The 18,352-nt window shown below is 39.3% G+C and overlaps 2 protein-coding genes across 2 annotated transcripts; both read left to right on the forward strand.

Moving 5' to 3' along the window:
- The first annotated feature begins 867 nt into the window (after positions 1–867).
- LOC149020473 (uncharacterized) lies at positions 868–8,090 on the forward strand. The gene is made up of 7 exons (XM_089148621.1): positions 868–1,447; positions 3,495–3,635; positions 3,725–4,090; positions 4,455–4,697; positions 5,734–5,826; positions 6,995–7,195; positions 7,289–8,090. Exons 1-7 carry the CDS (start codon positions 1,100–1,102, stop codon positions 7,496–7,498), a joined length of 1,602 nt encoding a protein of 533 aa, XP_089004747.1. The 5' UTR covers positions 868–1,099; the 3' UTR covers positions 7,499–8,090.
- Positions 8,091–9,019: 929 nt separating this feature from the next.
- Positions 9,020–18,272, forward strand: LOC149020474 (alpha-mannosidase 2-like). Its single transcript, XM_089148622.1, has 4 exons — positions 9,020–9,835; positions 10,031–10,180; positions 12,792–12,824; positions 14,781–18,272. Exons 1-4 carry the CDS (start codon positions 9,269–9,271, stop codon positions 17,520–17,522), a joined length of 3,492 nt encoding a protein of 1,163 aa, XP_089004748.1. The 5' UTR covers positions 9,020–9,268; the 3' UTR covers positions 17,523–18,272.
- Positions 18,273–18,352: the final 80 nt, after the last annotated feature.

Consider the following 18,352-nt stretch of genomic DNA (forward strand, 5'->3'; position numbering starts at 1 on the left):
CCTATAAGTTTTTGTGGTCAGGAAGCGTCGGGATCACATATCCGGACTCCTTCATGTCCCACTATTGTCTTTACTAATCTTTGAAACCGCCATATGACAAAAACTTAACTAAACAAACTTACAATGTCCGTGCAGGTGTGGTAACATGTAGCAAATGATCGACTTATTATAAGGTAGGTGAATGATATGTAGTTGTGTGTTCAACATGTTGACTATTCATTGACACTGGAAGGTCGTTATTCAATGCTCGGATCCACGATGGATTTACATCATCTATACCGTTCCACAATCGTAATTTGTTATAATTAGTATTTAATATTGTAACACGTGGCGGTTAACCCAACTAGGAGCTGAATCTCTGAATCCCTAAAATTTATCCCAACACTCGTATAATAAATTAAAACTTTACCCAAAAAAATAAGAGATATTCAAACATCTTCATATCTAATCATGCTTGTCATGCCGGTGGGGTTAATGTTTCAAAGGAAGTGTTCTATTTTTTTTGGAATTTTATCTAGTTAATTTCTTTATATATGTATGAGATGTGTTCCAATATTATATAACATGATTGAAATTAATTTATAAGTCACATTAACTTATTAAATGATGTGAATTATAAATAAACCTCAATTTTTTTTCCCACGTATTTACAAAGAAATAGATGGTCTATTTCATTGTTACAGGATAGTGGTCCCTAGTTTTCTAGGAACTTTCTAAAAAAAAAGAAAAATAAATTAAAAAGCGCAAGAGCAAGAGGAATATTTTTCTAATTAACGTCTCATTGGACTTTCGGCTCGCAGGATATTCCATAGCCACGTGCAGATACGGAAGCCGTTGGTGAGATCCGTTACGTAGCGGAGGAGATTTCATGTGGGATGTCTCATACACGATAACAACAAGAACAGTATCTCGATCTCTGCCGTCTTGTTTTAGTTAATACCAGAAGCGTGATAGGATCGTAAGTTAGCAGGAAACAAGAATGCTCTGAGGAAGGAAGGATTAATCTTCGAGTTCGCCTTCTTCCACCGTAAGAACTACGACACTGCAATCATTTGAAACATTCACAACTCCTTCCAGTAACTTGGTTCGAATTGAAGCTATGGAATCGTCTGCGACGGTATCCAGCCTGCAGACTCGGCATATGTGGTCAGCCTTCTTCTGGTTTGCTCTAGTATTTGGGTTTTATTTGAATTCTGGGGAGTCGTTGAAGGTTCCATTTAGGGTTAAGGACGTGCTTCCAGTTCTGCCTCGCCAGGTATCATGGCCTGTACTTAATAAACTTCACAGTCCGGTTGATCTTTTGCCCATGTTTGTTGGATCGGTTGCTCCCAATAATGGATCAGTTGAGTGGAAGGGTGCCTGCTTTCAGAGCAATGAAGCTTGGTTTGAGTTCACCAGCGGTGAAAGTGACGAGCAGGGATTGGGTGGTGGGATTCTCTATCTTAAGGTCTCTTCTGCGCCTTTTTTTTTTTTTTATCTTATTTCATTTTATCTATGCCTGATGTCAATTAGATCAGTTGAGAGAGTCAGTTTAAATAACTGTGAGACGATTCTCTAAATTCGACGAACGGGAAAGTTTAAAAATCCTCTGATTATGGTAGTATGGTAGAAAAGTCGAACCTCTTTAATTGATGAACTCTGGGCGTGGCAGTGGTGGGGATGAATAGAGTTTTAATCCAATACCCTGTTAGTTTTTGTTCTACTACCATATTTCCTACATTTCGTCCCCTTTAGTTTGCAATTGGTTTCTACTTTTTATTCCTACGGTTTGCAATTACGAACTCATAGAAGACTGTTATAGTTGTGAATTAAAATTCTTTCACGTCCATTAGTTAAAAGCTGCTGAACTTTTCTGTGTCTTGGAAAAGCAAGTTACATGGTAATCAGAAAGTTTTTCAGTAATACAAGTTTGAGAGGCCATAAACCCATCACTAAAAAACCCTCCCCCCACCCCCACATAAAAAAAGTACAAGTTCATTTTTTTTTCTTTTAATTTATAATCTCGGTATTTCACCAGTATGCATTTGGGGTTTGGATGCTCATACCTCTGTATTGCCTGCTCTGGGTGTTCAATAAGTCAGCAAAACTAAACACTTGCATTGACACTTTCTGAAAATAATCATGCTAGCAGAGGTTCCTATTTGGTCATTCGACCTACTTGATAAAGGTGGAACTTCTAACCCATCAAGTCAATGAAAACTGTTGCTAACTGGTGGCAATCTCCATGGGAGCTTGAAATGCTTTTTATTCACCAGAGTTCTAATATAGCTCTGTGCTAAGGGCCTAAGGCGTAGGTGAATGCTGATATGTTTCACAGCTTCCTTAATCAAATACATGATATTGTGGAAACTAGAAACACCTAGTTTCTATAATCTACTAAAACGTAGAAAAACTAAAAGTGGCATGCAGTTGTCAAAGCTGTTCTTCTTTATGAGGTCTGTCCATTGTCTTTGTTGTAAAAGAATCCCATGCCCATGATGTTATGCAAGTTGCCATTTACCATACTTCCACTATACACTCCAAGTCTCCAGGATTCAATCCTCATGGTTAATTGGTTTCTTTTACTTGATTGCTAAGTTATCCCTCAGCCATTGAGATATGGAAAACATGTATTTTGCATTAGAACAGGAAATATAACTCAACAGTGTGTGACTATAATAACTGGAAGAGAATGTCGGTCAATCATGAAATACAGATAAGATCAACCTAACCTTCTGGCTGACTGTGCAATTTAATCGTCCAAGTTAATCGGTTTCTTTTCCTTGATCACCTAGTTATCCCGCAGCCAAAAAAAAGTGATTTTTTTTTGAGCATTCAGGAAATGGAGCTTGATAGTGCGTGAATATAATCATTGGAAGAGAATCGTAGTTACTCTTAATATACTGATTAGATCAACTTAACCTTCTGGTTGAGTGTGCAATTTAAGCAGGGGTACCTATTCATATAGGAATATTTAAAATAAGGATAAGCATTCCAAAAGTAATCATGCTCTCTTAATTATCAATCTAGAAGGAAACACTTTTGCAAACTGAATATTAGATACGAGGAACTGATCAGTTAAGACACAAATTGAACATAGATGATCAAATTGATGACAAGAAATCAGATTATATATAGCTAGATTTACGAATTCAATATATTGGTCAGAGTGGAAATTGAATAATATGGAAGAAACCAAGCAACAATGAGATGAATCAGAAGACCAAGTTGTGGATAATGAGGAGAGAGATCACCTGGCTGCAGGAGTATCCAGAACTTGAAGGAGACAAGTAGGCTATTTACCTGGCTTGTCCTCCACCAACATACATACACCGGCAAGCTTACTATTGAAGCCTCAAACAATTTCAGGCCTGATACTTACTTATGTGGAGTTTCGATAAACAATTGCACTTAGTTTGTTCTTAGGTGTAGTTTGTGCATGTGATGCACCAACAGACGTTTAGTGAATAATTTTATTATTGTCCATTGCCTGACTACATTTCCCTCTTCGACAGACCGGTGCAGCTCACAGCTGGACCTGTATGGACCTTTATGTATTTGCAACACCTTATAGAGTGACTTGGGATTATTACTTCACTGCGCGGGAGCACACATTGAAAATTTCTTCGTGGGAAGAGCCTGCAGAATTGGAATATGTATGGTTGTATTCTTGATTTGATGAATTGCACATTATGTTTTTTTCCTTCATAATGTAAATATGACATTTTCAGTGACTATTGGTCAGGTGAGGCAGCATGGGATATCTGTATTTCTGATGCCGTCTGGAATGCTGGGAACCTTACTTTCTCTGCTTGATGTCTTACCTGTGTTTTCAAATACCGCCTGGGGCCAGAGTGCTAACTTAGCCTTTTTGAAGAAACACATGGGAGCAACATTTGAAAACCGTGCCCAGCCCTGGCAGACAACCATTGATCCAGAGGATGTTCATTCTGGTGATTTCTTAGTATTGTCAAAGATTCGTGGGCGATGGGGTGGATTTGAAACATTAGAGAAATGGGTAACAGGTGCATTTGCTGGACATACAGCAGTTTGCTTGAAAGATGAAACAGGGAATTTATGGGTTGGCGAGTCAGGGCATGAGAATGATAAGGTATGTAGATTGTAACCTACAGACTGCATACCAGGAGAAGCAAGAGAAGTTACAGGTAGAAATCGCATGCTATTAGAAGCATATGATAGGTTACTATAGCAAGTGCATGCCTTGAAAGGATATGCTAGCTCTACATGTTCATATCTCAATTTATCTGTGCATCATATTCGTATGATGCAACGCGTGCTAAAACCTTCTTTTTATGAGATTCATAGACTGGTTTTGTTCAACATTGTTTAATTGTTAGGGTTCTCATACCTTTCTATAAAATTTTTCTGAGTACATTAACATTATTGGCTCATTGAAACACACTTTTTAAAGCACTGATGAATTATAAGTTCATTGAATTCTTGATGTGCTGCAGGGAGAGGAAATTATAGTGGTAATTCCATGGGATGAATGGTGGGAATTGGCACTCAAGGATGCATCCAATCCACATATAGCCTTACTTCCCTTGCATCCTGATGTCCGTGCAAAGTTTAATGCTACTGCTGCATGGGCCTATGCTCAGAGCATGACAGGGAAACCATATGGTTACCACAACATGATCTTCAGTTGGATTGACACCATTACTGACAATTATCCACCTCCTCTTGATGCTCACCTGGTATGTCTGACTGTAAAACATTCTTTCTTAAATACTTTTCATGTATTTTTGAAGTAAGGTATTCTTCACCTTTCTGCTAGATTAGTTTTAGGCTTTCCTAAGAGGCATTGCAGGTCTCTTGCTGCTGGTTTTTGCAGATTTCAAGATTTCTTTGCAAGTTTTCTTGTTTGATTGGAACTTTATGAGTGACAAGCTTTTGTCTGCAAACGGGTATCATGAATGGCATGTAGTGAATGTTGTAACAAACCAGAATCACTTTATAAACCAAAGGAAAAGAAAGAGAGAGGTTTAAGAAGAAGAAAAGGGGAGGAGAGTGGATGCTGCAAGACTTGGGAGAGCAGCCTGCAATAGATAATAATTTTTTTATTGTCGCAGGCAGCCTTTATTTTATATATTGCAAACCCCATAAATCGGAAGATTTGGTTGTTAGGAGCTTGCTATGTCACCCCTAACACTAGTTAAAGTATATCACAAGAAGGGTCACAACAAAAAATTAATAACAGAGAAACCCAAGAACTAAAAGTTAAGAGATTAATAACCCTAGTTTCAAATAGATATGTGTATGTGGGGATCGCTGGAAGCATATTACTGTTCTGTTTAATGGATCAGTTATTTTCCTTCCTTTCTGCTTTAACACCTGTCATTTTGGATTCTCCTTTCGATGCTTTCAAGTTGCAATTGTTGCACCATTGATTTGTCCCCTTTGTCTTCTGCGAGCATTGCCGGAGTGTCAACCTTCACTCATTTTCTCTTGGTGTTATTTCTAGGTCTGTGCTAGAATATGTGTATACATATGTTATTTCACGTATTTGTAGAGAGACAGTTGTTTACACATCTTAAGCAAAATTTTACAAGATATTGCTTCTATTTATTAGTTTAGTTACATATCTTTTGGTTGTCTTACTGAATAGGATATCATTAAGGTAGAAATATATCACCTTACAATTGATTGGATGATGCTCATTTCTTAAATTATTGAAGATTGAATGCAGGGAGACTAACTCAGAGCTGGCTAACTGATACTCTTTTCTTGTAGGTACTTTCTGTTATGTCCATGTGGTCTAGAATGCAGCCAGCATATGCTGCCAATATGTGGAGTGAAGCTCTTAACAAGCGACTTGGAACCGAGGTATTGATTGTAAGACTTAATTATGCATCACTTTATGCATTTTTTTCTTCTTTCTGTGATATGTATACATCAACTTGTAATGTTCATCCCAGAGTACTATGCACCATAGAAAAGTAATGCCTTTGTTTGCTAATCTTGCATTAAATTGGTCGGCTTGATCCATATCAAGGTCTGAGACTAGTAGCTGCATATTCTTGTCATCTAAACCGTATTACTACCCCTACAATGAACAGCTGGTACAGGGTTTTCGTGTATATGTTACTCATATCTTGCTGTAAATGTTAAATGCTGAGGAGCTTCACTTTGATACTTGGCGAGGTCCTAGAATTAGAGTGTAATAATTGGTTAAAGAAATTTAGACTCTAAAAAGGAAAACCGGACATCTAAAACAAAAGGGTGAAGGTTAGTATGACTATGGAATAAAGATTAATGTAGTTGTGTGTGTAATTTATTTATTTTTTTAACGGAAATTTATAAAAAGACTTAATAGACTGCAGTTACATCTTGGTACATATTTAGACATACTCCTACCATCATACTCAGATGTAGATATTAGAGTAATTAGCCACTGTTTGAGAGTGTGGGATCTGACACCACACTAGGTTGTGTTCCTAGTAGTGGCAGTTAATGTAGCTGTTTGAGAACTTGAATCTTATGTTACTATATTGGGGTTTTAATTGATTGGTTGAAAGGAGAAAGTGCCCCAGTTGGATCCCTCCTCCTCCCCCAACCCTCTCCCCTCGGTCCCCACAACCAAACGAATAAGAGAAGAAAGGATGAACATACATGAAGTGGAAGCCGTTGTAAGCCTGATTAAATAGGTTTCGTTAAGAAGGTAACCATGCTGCCTAAATCTTTTGCTATTTGATCTTCAATTTGTAGGATTTTTAACTCTTCTGTATCTATCCTTCTCAACTCTCATTTCAGAGAGTGCCAAAAAGGAACTTTTGTTTTCTTTTTCTTTTTCTCAGCTTGTAAATAGCTTGATAATATTCTTTGTTTGACAACTTGAGCATATGGTTAAAAAGAAGAAAACAATTCACTATTCTTGTGGTATTCTGATCATGAATGGAAATCACCTTGAATTAGTGCTTCACACTTCACAGGCATCTGACACTTCCCTGAATTATTGGCATTTATATTCAACAACTTTACATGTTTGACTCAGGGATTGGACTTGCCTGGAGTTCTTGCTGAGACTGAAAAGCGTGGGATAACATTCGAGGAGTTGCTTGCCATCCCAGAACAAGATGATTGGATATATAGTGATGGGAAATCAACAACCTGTGTTGCCTTTGTCCTTGAAATGTATAAAGAGGCTGGAATCTTTGGTCCTATATCCAGTTCTATTCAGGTCACAGAGTTCACTGTAAGTACCCCGTAGTTTTTATGCAATGGCTTGTTCGAAGTTTCTGCCTTATTTTTGTAGCTTCATCTGACATGGCTGCATTTTTGGCTACAGATTCGTGATGCATACATGCTTAATGTCTTTGAGAATAATCGTACTCGCCTACCAAGATGGTGTAGTGATCAGGATGGACTCTCATTCTGCCAGATTCTCGGACAGTATCGCATGGAATTGCCTCATTACAATACCATTCAGCCATATGCCAAAATGAATGAGAACTGCCCTTCCCTACCACCAACTTACAAAAGACCAGTAACATGTTGATAATCTGAAATTGAGTGGAGCCTAGTTTTTAGATTCCTTTGAAGCGGTGACAAGAGAGTCTCAGTTCATCTGCTGGAGAGACGTCTTTCTTTTGACAGAATTGTGCCACGTCTGCTTGTCTGTCCTGTTTGTATTCAAAATGTACATGACCTGTACATATCATTACTGATCTGCCGGAGGTTTTCTTTGACAGAGTCATGCCTTCAAAATGCCCAATAAATGTAAATATAATTTTTTCCCCACAAGACAGTTGATAATTACACGCTTAAATTAACAGGAGTTTGATATTTTCCATGTTGAATATGCATATATTAAGGCTATTCTCAGATTCCAGTCTGGAAAGTTGTATACTGGGTAATGATCATATTGCATCACTGTTGCAGAAACCAAGAATTTGATCGTGGAAATAATTGAAAAACAAGGAAACTGACTTCACACATTTTGTGAGAGACATGAGTCCAACATATTAATCATCTTTTACAATTTTCTCTTTTCGTTCTTACAGGGTATAGGGGTGGTAGATGTCTCATTCTGACGGATATAAGCTCTACAATGGCGCCGGAGGCAGAAAGGAGTCTGAATTTTGAAGTCGATGCTTAGTCACGTAAACAGAGAAAGGGTCATATCATCAGCTCAAGCCCTCCTTTCAAAAATCTCAAGCCCTCCTTTCTAATTTTTGCCCGAGATTCATAGTCTGAATCACCTTCCTATGGTGCACGTAGTAGTCTGCTGACGATTTTTCATTGAGTCTGGATCATCTCTCCTGATGGGGTGCTCCCTTTACAGTTCTGGGCCACAGAATTGGATGGAGCCTATGAGCAAAATGAAATTAAAAAAATTTAAAAGGGGCGGGACCCAGCAGGAGCCTGTGGCCCCCTGTATTCTCTGGTCAGGAAAATGCTTCCCATCAGGGTAGTAGTTTCAGATTTTTTTTTATTACTCAATGGAGGCGGGTCCATGTATAATACTAATAAAATAATTTAGTGGTGAAACTCTCTGTGGGTTTTTCATGGGCCCCACTCCCTATTGTCCAGTGAAAAAATGTCAAGAGAGCAGTATATAACCATATGCTCCCTTGATGGGAAAACGTCAAGAGAGCAGTATATAACTATATGCTCCCTTGATGGGAAATTGATCCGGATCAAATGGGTTTTCATGAATGAGAGTATGAATAATCATCTCACAGTCAGGGGCGAGCGATGTGTTCCCGTTTCTCTACCCTTACAATAGAAGTGGGCTTCACGTTTTGTGTGGTCAGGAACCCGTCGGGGAGTACTCAGTGCTACCCTGACGGGATGAGGATCCAGATTCGGCTCACCCCAGTGTCCACCAAATTATATGGGGGGAGAAATAAGGGGGAACACCTATGACATAGGACGAAGAAGTGATCCGACTTCATGAAGATCCGTCAAGTCCTAACGACGACATCAGTACATGCGCATTGAGCTTGGGTAAAAGATTCTTATCTGATGGACTTAATTAGAGAGCTCGGGTTTTCGTTATAAACGGAGTCCTATCTTCTAGAATGTGTAATTGAAAGATTCCAATCCAACGTACGTGAAGGGAGGAGGACCAAATGGATTGTTTCTCAGTTGGATTATTGAAGATGTAATTTTGAAAGAAAGTTCAGCGAGTAAGGAACACAAGCAAGGTGGTAACTACAAATCAGCACACGAAATTGTCCTACACACCTGAGACAACAACGAACACCTGAGACAACAACTATTGTACAGTTAACAATCCAAAAGTAATTTCGAATTGGAAATTTTCATGGCCTTCTCTCCTAGCACTGGAAGCGCCAGACGGGGAGGCTGGCCTCGCTCTCTCCTTCCATTATCAAATTCATCTAAATCGAAGCTGCCAAGGAAGTCACCCCGTAAGCGATCATTTCTTCGTGATTTCATTTTTGCCAACTTCTTCACCATTTGTCTCTCGATCTCTATTCTCTTCTTCGTCGCCATTGTGTTTCGCTTTGGCATTCCGAAACCTCTCTCTTCTTCTTTGAAACCAAGAAACTCTCGTCAATCCAAGTATAAAAGACCACTACATCGGAGACCCATCCTGTTAAAGGGAGGAGTTGAGGTCGGCTCCGCCGCTGTTGTCGACATCACGACGAAAGATCTCTACGATAAAATCGAGTTCTTGGATGTGGACGGAGGACCCTGGAAGCAGGGTTGGACGGTAACTTACAATGGAGATGAGTGGGATTCAGAGAAGCTAAAGGTTTTTGTGGTTCCGCATTCGCATAATGATCCTGGGTGGAAGCTCACTGTCGACGAATATTACGTCCAGCAGACACAGCATATACTTGACACAATTGTCGACACTCTTTCCAAGGTGTGATAATCTGTTTCCTTTTAACTTCCGTTCTATTGAAAAAAAACAAAAAATGAGATTGGAAATGTCTTTGGAATGAAGTAGCCTGGAATCTGGATACAGCGGAAAATATTTAATCTGGTATTTGCTTTGACTTGTCAAGTAAATTTTTTGAGACGTTGGTTTATGAAGGAAATTCAGAAACTTGAATTGTAGGATGCCCGTCGCAAGTTTATATGGGAGGAGATGTCATATTTGGAGAGATGGTGGAGAGAATCCTCAGAGGCTAAAAGAGAAGCTTTCCTCAATTTAATCAACAATGGGCAGTTAGAAATTGTAGGAGGTGGTTGGGTGATGAATGATGAGGTAACTGCAAGCATGCATATATGCAATAAATTTTGAGTTTCTATGCGACCAGTTGCACCTTTTTTGTGTGGTCTTTTATAAGGATTGCATCTTGATCAATTCATCACGTTTTTCCTGCACCTCATTGATGTAATATCAACTGACATAGACTGTTGCATTTAGGTTTCAGTGGATATATGGGTAGTCAAATATCTTACACTCCATTTTGTTTCTTATCAGCTCGATAGATGACTGCTGCATTGATAAGATAGTAAATATTGGGGGCATGCTCGTATAAATCAAGATCACTGTCCTATCTAGAAGGGTTTAAGGGTAAAATAAAAGGGAAATAGCTTAGCTAGATTTCAGTCGGGCTATAAGGGCCTAATCCTGTGGTTGAATTGGTTTGGATACTGCATACCCTGGGTTGAGATAATGGGTTGTCTGGTTCAACACCAGCTTAACAACTGTTAAAAAGGTTTATAGCTATTCTGTAAATCAATGTGACTCGTTCCTCAACCAGAATGTTAAGGTTTCATTCTATCTATTGAGGGAAAGAGAGAAGAATTTGTCAAATCCTCTTTCTCAATTCTTGAACTACAGAAACTTTAAATAATCTATGGTAAAGATGTTGACTGACAATTACAGATTCACCAATGAAATACATACCCTATTGATAGTCTTGGTATATGCTCATAATTAGTCAAGGATTAGAGCCCTATCAGAAAAATCCATGACTGTGGAATTGAATACTGATTCCTCTGCTTCTCTTCTATTCAAGTCACAAAGTTTCGCTGAAGAGGCCAGCTAGTACAGTTAGTAAACACCAACACACATTTTCAGCAGCTCTAAAGATGGAATCCTGTCTTCACCTTGGAGTTATCGGGTGTAGCCATAACAGGTAGGAATTATTTTTTTGGGAGGAGAGAGACGCACGGGGGGGGGAGGAAGTTGTAAGCTGCCCCCACCCTACCCTCAAAAAATGAACAAAGAAGCTGTAAAGAAAAAGATGTCATAGTGTTGACTATTACACATTATCAATGTTCATTGTTCAATATGCTAGTCTCATTTGTGAATCCAGTGGTGTTTTCAGGCTATATAAAAGCCACCTTTTGAATTGACTCACAACTATAGCACTATGCAGATAATGCCACAAGGTCGTGTGCCATTTATTTCTGGGTTACATATTTTGCTGGGACTGCATCAGAAATAAAAGAAAAAGGAATCTAATTTTCTTTTTAAATAACTCTTCTATAATGGCTGTGGGAAAAACAAATCCAAGCCTCCAAAGTATTTAAGATGGGCCATGGCCATCCCCAATACAATAAGAGGGAATGACACATACATACTACATCTCACAGAGGAATGGTAGCTCCAAAAAGCAATCTTCATATAAAGAATGTACTGAAGAAACTAAAAAATGCATGAAGGAATGCTAGATCCAAATGACAGTATTGGTCAAAGATCCCCTGGACTTGCTGTGTCCATGATCACATTTAACTGTTCTAACTTTTAGGCTTCATTGGAAGACTAGTTAAACTAGAAGTAATAGAATGTATATAATAGGATTGTAGGATCTCCTTAGGTCACGATTTGGATCTCTCATCTATCCCAGCACATTGGCTATATTGCTAATTTCTCCTTACGTTTGTCATATTCAATAAAATTTTTGGGCATGAATAATCCAGAGAAACTTGTTGGATCTTTATCAACATTGTGTTTGCCACCCAGTGAGGGCACTTCCATGATGCAGGTTGATTATCCTTCCCTGCCCCCCAAATGTCCCATGGCTTGTCGTGTGAGGTAAAAAAAAGACAAAATTATAAAGAAAACAAGTATAATTCTGACATACTTGAATCTTTTGAGGAAATGGAGCTTAAATTGTGAGAAAAGCATTCAACTACCGATATAATTTGTGTTTGCAAGTTATCATTTTGAAATTATGCACTCCAACAACTTCTGGGATTTGGTCGATTTTTTGGATAGATTTTTGTGACTAAGTTGATCTAGTTGTGGTTCCTACTTCACCCTGTTTTTGGGCATGGGGTTGGTGTGGACAATGGGATCAATTAGAGTGTATTTGCTTGATGGAAAAAAGGTGGGGATAGTTAGATGTGCGGAACCCATGTTATGTGGGGTGAGGGACATAAAAAAAACAAGGAAGTTATGGGAAAAGTGAAAATTGTGGACTCTCCCATTGTTAATCGTGCTCAACTCTCCTTTCCCACAAGGTTCCACCGTTTTCGTTTGACGTTTTTAGAGACATGAGGTGGGAAGATTCCATTACCACCTCAGCAGACAAGCTCGTTAATTTGTGGAGGCTTGCCTATTGATTCTCCTACCCTACTTAACCAAACAAACTCAGATTGGTGTTTTGTGGGAGTAGGTATCCTTATCCCACCCTATCTTGCCTTTTCTTCAGTTAATCAGTCAAAAAAACACACTCCTAGGGTTTTTTTGGTATGATTGTCATTGCTTCTCAGACTTTGCTAGTTGATAGATGCTGACCTTTATAATCATTGAATCAGGCAATCTGGATCATAATAGCTCTCAGAATCTAGCTAGTTGTGTATCTAAATTTCTATATTTAAGAATCAAATCTCACCAATTGTTTCCGCTTTTTCTTTTCCAGGCTAATTCACATTTTTATGCAATCATTGAGCAGGTAACTTGAAACAGCTTTCCTTATCATTCTTTCTGCATTATCTTGTCTCTTGGAGCTCATATTTCAGGATTGGTTCGTCTTGGTCTGAGAGTTATTTCAGGATTTACTGCATGGATGTGCTTATGTATCCCCCCCCCCCCCCCCCCCCCCTTTTCTCTTGCTTTAACGTAGTTATCATGGCATCTAGGCAACCCAAGGTGACAGTAACATGCAACTGCCAAGGCTACCAAAGGCATCTAGACACCTAGCCGTTGTCTGGATGACACCTTGACAACTATGGTTTTTGATCACTGTCTCTTCAATTGTTCATGGGTACTGATTGTGATGAGTTAAATGATATTCATAGTAAATTAGATAGTACGTGCCCATGTGGGGTACAATATATTAGTGATTATGGTAGAAGTTGGCACATTATTACCATCAACTCAAGCCTCAACTCGGTCCAGATAGTCACTGTCTGTGGTGTATGGCAGCTTAGGTGGATCATGTTCCACTATTTCCTCTTTTTAGGCTTCTATTAATTAAATGATAAAAGCTATCTTCTCTCGCCATTAAAAGTCTAAACATAAGTCAGTTTTGGTCCTCCCCATGTCTTGGTGCACCTCCAATTTGAACGATGGCATGTATATACTATTATGTGTTGGACTTTGTCCTCTCATAACATTGAATGATGTAAAATGCAGACTTCAGTCAAGTTCTGGAAGAAGAAAATTATCTCCAGTAACTGTTACTGAAGGCTAGGTGGGGATTGATGGTTTTGGCAATCAGAAGAGCATGCAATGTATTGTATTTTTGCGGCATTATCATCTAATAGGAATTTATGCAGGTATTCTTTCTGAATATTTCAGATCATCATTTGATGATAGGCACTCTTTAAGTATTAGTATCAATAGGAGCCAGTTTCAAGGACGTTGTCAATGTGTTTCTCCTTAAACGTAATTTTAAGATAAGTGTGCATGAGTTTAGAAATACATGCTATCTCAAACGAGTAAATATTCTCAGATTGAAAGCAGATTTGGCTAGAACAAAAAAGATGTGAATATATTGAAGCTCTCTGCATAAATGATTCCTCCAATAATGGAAATCCAGGCAGAATAGACTCACTGATTTATGAAGGAAAATATCAACATTTTATGCTCAGTACTATACCTAAGTCAGGATGGACACATTCATAGTGCAAGTAATTGCAGTAAATCTTTCGATAAACTCTTTTCTTTTACTCAATGATATCACAAATGACTAAGTTCAGTGGCTGATTTTTTTTATTCCATTTCTTGTTCGACCCTCATCAGAATAATATCTTTAGATTTGCAACATAACTTGGTCTCTCTGCTATATGACCACTAACTAAACTATGCTAAAGATGATATATAAATCCTTATCGTTGCTTTTTGGGTGTGGTTAAGCAAACGACTTGCTGGATATTACTTCACCCTTGTAGTTCTATGTTGTTTTTTCATTTCCAGGATTCTACTTAACTAGTCATTTGAACTAGATAATTTAAAGTGAGGTTAGTTTCATTAATTTCCGAAGAATGCTGCATCTTGGAACATATGCTGGTAATGGGCACTCTGCCCCCTCCTCGGCTGCAAATTACCCCTCCCCCAAACACCCACCCATGTGGGGCGCCACTCCCCTTCGTGTATTGTCTAAGAATTTTTGGTATCAACAAGATATAAATGTTTTGAAGGCCATACTGGATTGTTTATTGTTGATGCTTAAATGAATGATTTATGTCTCACCCCCCTTTCCCGGTGAAGATGGTTTAAGGAAGTTTATCATAATAATCTTTTGAAAATTGGTACTGCTTCCTCCTCACAAGTTCTAATTTAATGTTGGTTTCCACTAAACCAGGTGTCTCTACTGTTAAGTTTATTTTTTAAGCTATCTTGGAAAATATCTAAGTAGACTTGGGCCTGATTAAGGTTCTGTTCTGATCCTTATATTAACTAACAGATCACAGAAGGCAATATGTGGTTGAATGACACTACGGGGGCTATTCCGAAAAATGCTTGGGCCATAGATCCATTTGGTTACTCGCCTACTATGGCATATCTCCTTCGGCGTATGGGTTTTGAGAACATGCTTATACAAAGGACCCACTATGAGCTGAAGAAGGAACTTGCTTTGCATAAAAATTTGGAATACTTGTGGAGACAGAGCTGGGATGTGGATGAAACTACTGATATTTTTGTCCATATGATGCCTTTCTATTCCTATGATATTCCACACACTTGTGGGCCTGAGCCTGCTGTTTGTTGTCAGTTTGACTTTGCTCGAAGGCTTGGCTTCTCTTATGAGCTCTGCCCATGGGAACGAAATCCAGTTGACATCAATGAGGACAACGTGCATGAGCAAGCACTACTACTGTTGGATCAGTACAAGAAAAAATCAACTTTATACAGAACAAACACACTCCTTGTTCCACTTGGGGATGATTTTCGTTATGTCAGCATTGATGAAGCAGAAGCTCAGTTTACAAATTACCAGTTGTTGTTTGATTATATCAATTCTAATCTCAGTCTGAAAACTGAGGTGAAGTTTGGAACCCTGGAAGACTATTTCCAAACCCTTCGTGAGGAGGCAGAGAGAATTAATTATACCCTTCCTAGTGAGGTTGGCTCTGGACAGGTTTTAGGTTTTCCCTCATTATCGGGTGATTTTTTTACATACGCTGACCGCCAACAAGACTACTGGAGTGGCTACTATGTTTCTAGGCCTTTTTTCAAATCCGTTGATCGTGTACTGGAACAGACACTGCGAGCATCAGAAATGATGATTGCGTTATTACTAGGATACTGTCAGAGATTGCAATGTGAAAAGTTCCCTACTAGTTTTGCCTACAAGTTAACAGCTGCTCGGAGGAATCTAGCCCTTTTTCAGCATCATGATGGGGTAACTGGAACGGCTAAGGATCATGTAGTAGTTGATTATGGACAACGGATGCATACGTCTCTACAGGACCTACAAATTTTCATGTCTAAAGCTGTTGAAGTGCTACTTGGTATCCGCCTTGAAAAATCAGACCAGATTCCATCCCAGTTTGAGCCAGCGCACGTGCGATCAAGGTATGATGTCCAGCCAGTGCAGAAAATGCTCAGTCCTCCCGAAGGAAGTGCACAGTCAGTGGCTGTGTTTAATCCCTTAGAGCAAACCAGAATTGAAATCATCATGGTTATTGTCAACAGGCCTGATGTAACCGTTTTAGACTCTAATTGGTCGTGTGTGGAAAGCCAAGTTTCTCCAGAGTGGCAGCACAATGAAGGCAATATTTTCTCTGGGAGGCATCGTCTTTATTGGCAAGCTTCTGTTCCACCTATGGGGTTGCAGACCTACTATGTTGCTTATGGATTTGTTGGATGTGAAAAGGCTAAACAATCTAAACTAAAATTTTCCATGCCTTCAAATGAGTTTTCTTGTCCCACTCAATACACTTGCTCAAAATTAGATGGTGACTGGGCAGAAATCAAGAACCACCATATGATACTTACCTTTGATGCCAAACTTGGTTTGTTGCATCAAATAAGCCATAAAGATGGCTCCCAAACAGTGGTAGGAGAAGAAATAGGTATGTACAGTAGCCCTGAAAGTGGTGCCTACCTGTTCAAACCTGCTGGTGAGGCTCGAGAAATTGTTCAAGCTGGTGGGCAAGTGGTGATATCCGAGGGATCTTTGGTGCAGGAATTTTATTCTTATCCACAGACAGAATGGGACCAATCCCCCATCTCCCATAGCACTCGAATTTACAATGGAGAAAACACTATTCAGGAACTTCTTGTGGAAAAGGAATATCATGTTGAGCTTTTGGGCAAGGACTTCTATGACAGGGAATTGATAGTTAGATTCAAGACAGATCTTGACAATAGAAGGATTTTCTATTCTGATTTAAATGGTTTTCAGATGAGTCGGAGGGAAACATATGATAAGATTCCTTTGCAGGGAAATTATTATCCAATGCCCTCACTTGCATTCATGCAGTGTTCAACCGGCCAACGGTTCTCCGTCCATTCACGCCAGTCGCTTGGTGTGGCAAGCCTTAAAAATGGTTGGCTTGAGATTATGCTGGACCGCCGTTTGGTCAGAGATGATGGGCGTGGACTTGGACAGGGTGTCATGGACAACCGTCCGATGAATGTTCTCTTCCACATTCTTAAGGAATCCAATGCCTCCACTACCGCAAATCCTGTTTCTTCACATCTTCCACTCAGTCCCTCACTTCTGTCCCATTGTATTGGAGCCCACTTGAACTACCCAGTGCATGCTTTCATTGCCAAGAAATCACAGGAAACATCTGTGCTGCTGCCGCCTAGATTTTTCTCTCCTTTGTCAGCTTCCTTGCCTCATGATTTGCATATTGTGAATTTCAAGGTTCCACAGCCTTTAAAGGATTCTCAGCAGCTCCAGGGGGGCTCTAGATTTGTTTTAATCATACAGAGACGTCAATGGGACTCTGCGTACTACTGTCGGAAGGGTAGGCTCCAGTGCTCAGTTATGGCTGATAAGCCAGTTAATATATTCCACATGTTTAAAGATCTTGCGGTATTGAATGTCAGAGCAACTTCCTTAAATCTCTTACATGATGATCAAGAAATGCTTGGGTACGTCAAGCAGTTGGGAGACATTGCAGAAGAGGGACATGTCATGGTGTCACCTATGGAAATACAGGCTTATAAACTTGAGTTGAGGCCGCAGCAGTGAGTCTAGAATACTGCTAGACCTGCTCTTGAGGCATTCCTCTGGATTTGAGCAGTCTTAACTATGTTTTCTGCTTCTTGTTTATTGGATCTTCTAATTGGCTGATCCAGAACCAGTCAGCAGCGATGAGAAACACCAATATCCTTTTCCCAAATCTAAATCCACTAGAAGATCAAGAGTGGCTGTTGTGATATTTCCATGGAATATCTTAACCCAGTCAAAGCTGTAGCAGGCTGCGTGCAAATGGTGGTATCTACAAGACCTAGTTGAAGGATTTGTAGGAGGTTGATGCTTGATGAAGTAGACTTATAAGAAGATTTTCTCAGTTCAGCACCACAGGAATGTGAGCTCTTCTGCAATACAGATATGTTTCCTACTTTTTTGTTCGATGGAAATAATGAGTATGTTTCCTACTTTTTTGTTTGAGGGAACTGATGAGTACATCAATCACCATCTTGTAAGATGGTCTTGATACTTCAATCTTATTTGCCCAGATGTTGCTTCTTCATCGATCACGTCTCATGTAACACTAGGAATGATTTGAAAAATATACTCATTTTGATGCATATCAAAATGGGATGTGAAAGGGACATGAATTTTCTAGGCATTTTTGATTGCTCACTGACGTGCTTGAAATCTACTTGAGAATACTCTGAACTATACATCCCTTAGTCTTTAGACATGAACCATTCAATTTCTTGCTACTTGTGAGGCATTGTGCGTATGACTGACTACATGCGCTTCTCGGGAAGTTCCTTCGGTATTGTAGTTTACTGTTTACCTAGGTTTGCTTGGAAATTCATGGCAGGTCCTCTGACCTCTGTAAATGCAAT

This window comes from Hakea prostrata, chromosome 3 (assembly GCF_041222555.1).
Source record: "Hakea prostrata isolate BN-2017 chromosome 3, UWA_Hpros_2, whole genome shotgun sequence".
In the NCBI taxonomy this organism is placed as follows: Eukaryota; Viridiplantae; Streptophyta; class Magnoliopsida; order Proteales; family Proteaceae; genus Hakea; species Hakea prostrata.

What these genes read in the sequence shown, in the direction of transcription:
- LOC149020473 (XM_089148621.1), top strand. Translation starts at nt 1,100, where the DNA reads ATGGAATCGTCTGCGACGGTATCCAGCCTGCAGACTCGGCATATGTGG. An exon ending in GTGGGATTCTCTATCTTAAG is followed by an intron (nt 1,448 to 3,494) that starts GTCTCTTCTGCG and finishes CCTCTTCGACAG; the next exon opens with ACCGGTGCAGCTCACAGCTG. An exon ending in TTCAGGTCACAGAGTTCACT is followed by an intron (nt 7,196 to 7,288) that starts GTAAGTACCCCG and finishes TTTTGGCTACAG; the next exon opens with ATTCGTGATGCATACATGCT.
- LOC149020474 (XM_089148622.1), top strand. Translation starts at nt 9,269, where the DNA reads ATGGCCTTCTCTCCTAGCACTGGAAGCGCCAGACGGGGAGGCTGGCCT. An exon ending in TTGTCGACACTCTTTCCAAG is followed by an intron (nt 9,836 to 10,030) that starts GTGTGATAATCT and finishes CTTGAATTGTAG; the next exon opens with GATGCCCGTCGCAAGTTTAT. An exon ending in GTTGGGTGATGAATGATGAG is followed by an intron (nt 10,181 to 12,791) that starts GTAACTGCAAGC and finishes TTTCTTTTCCAG; the next exon opens with GCTAATTCACATTTTTATGC.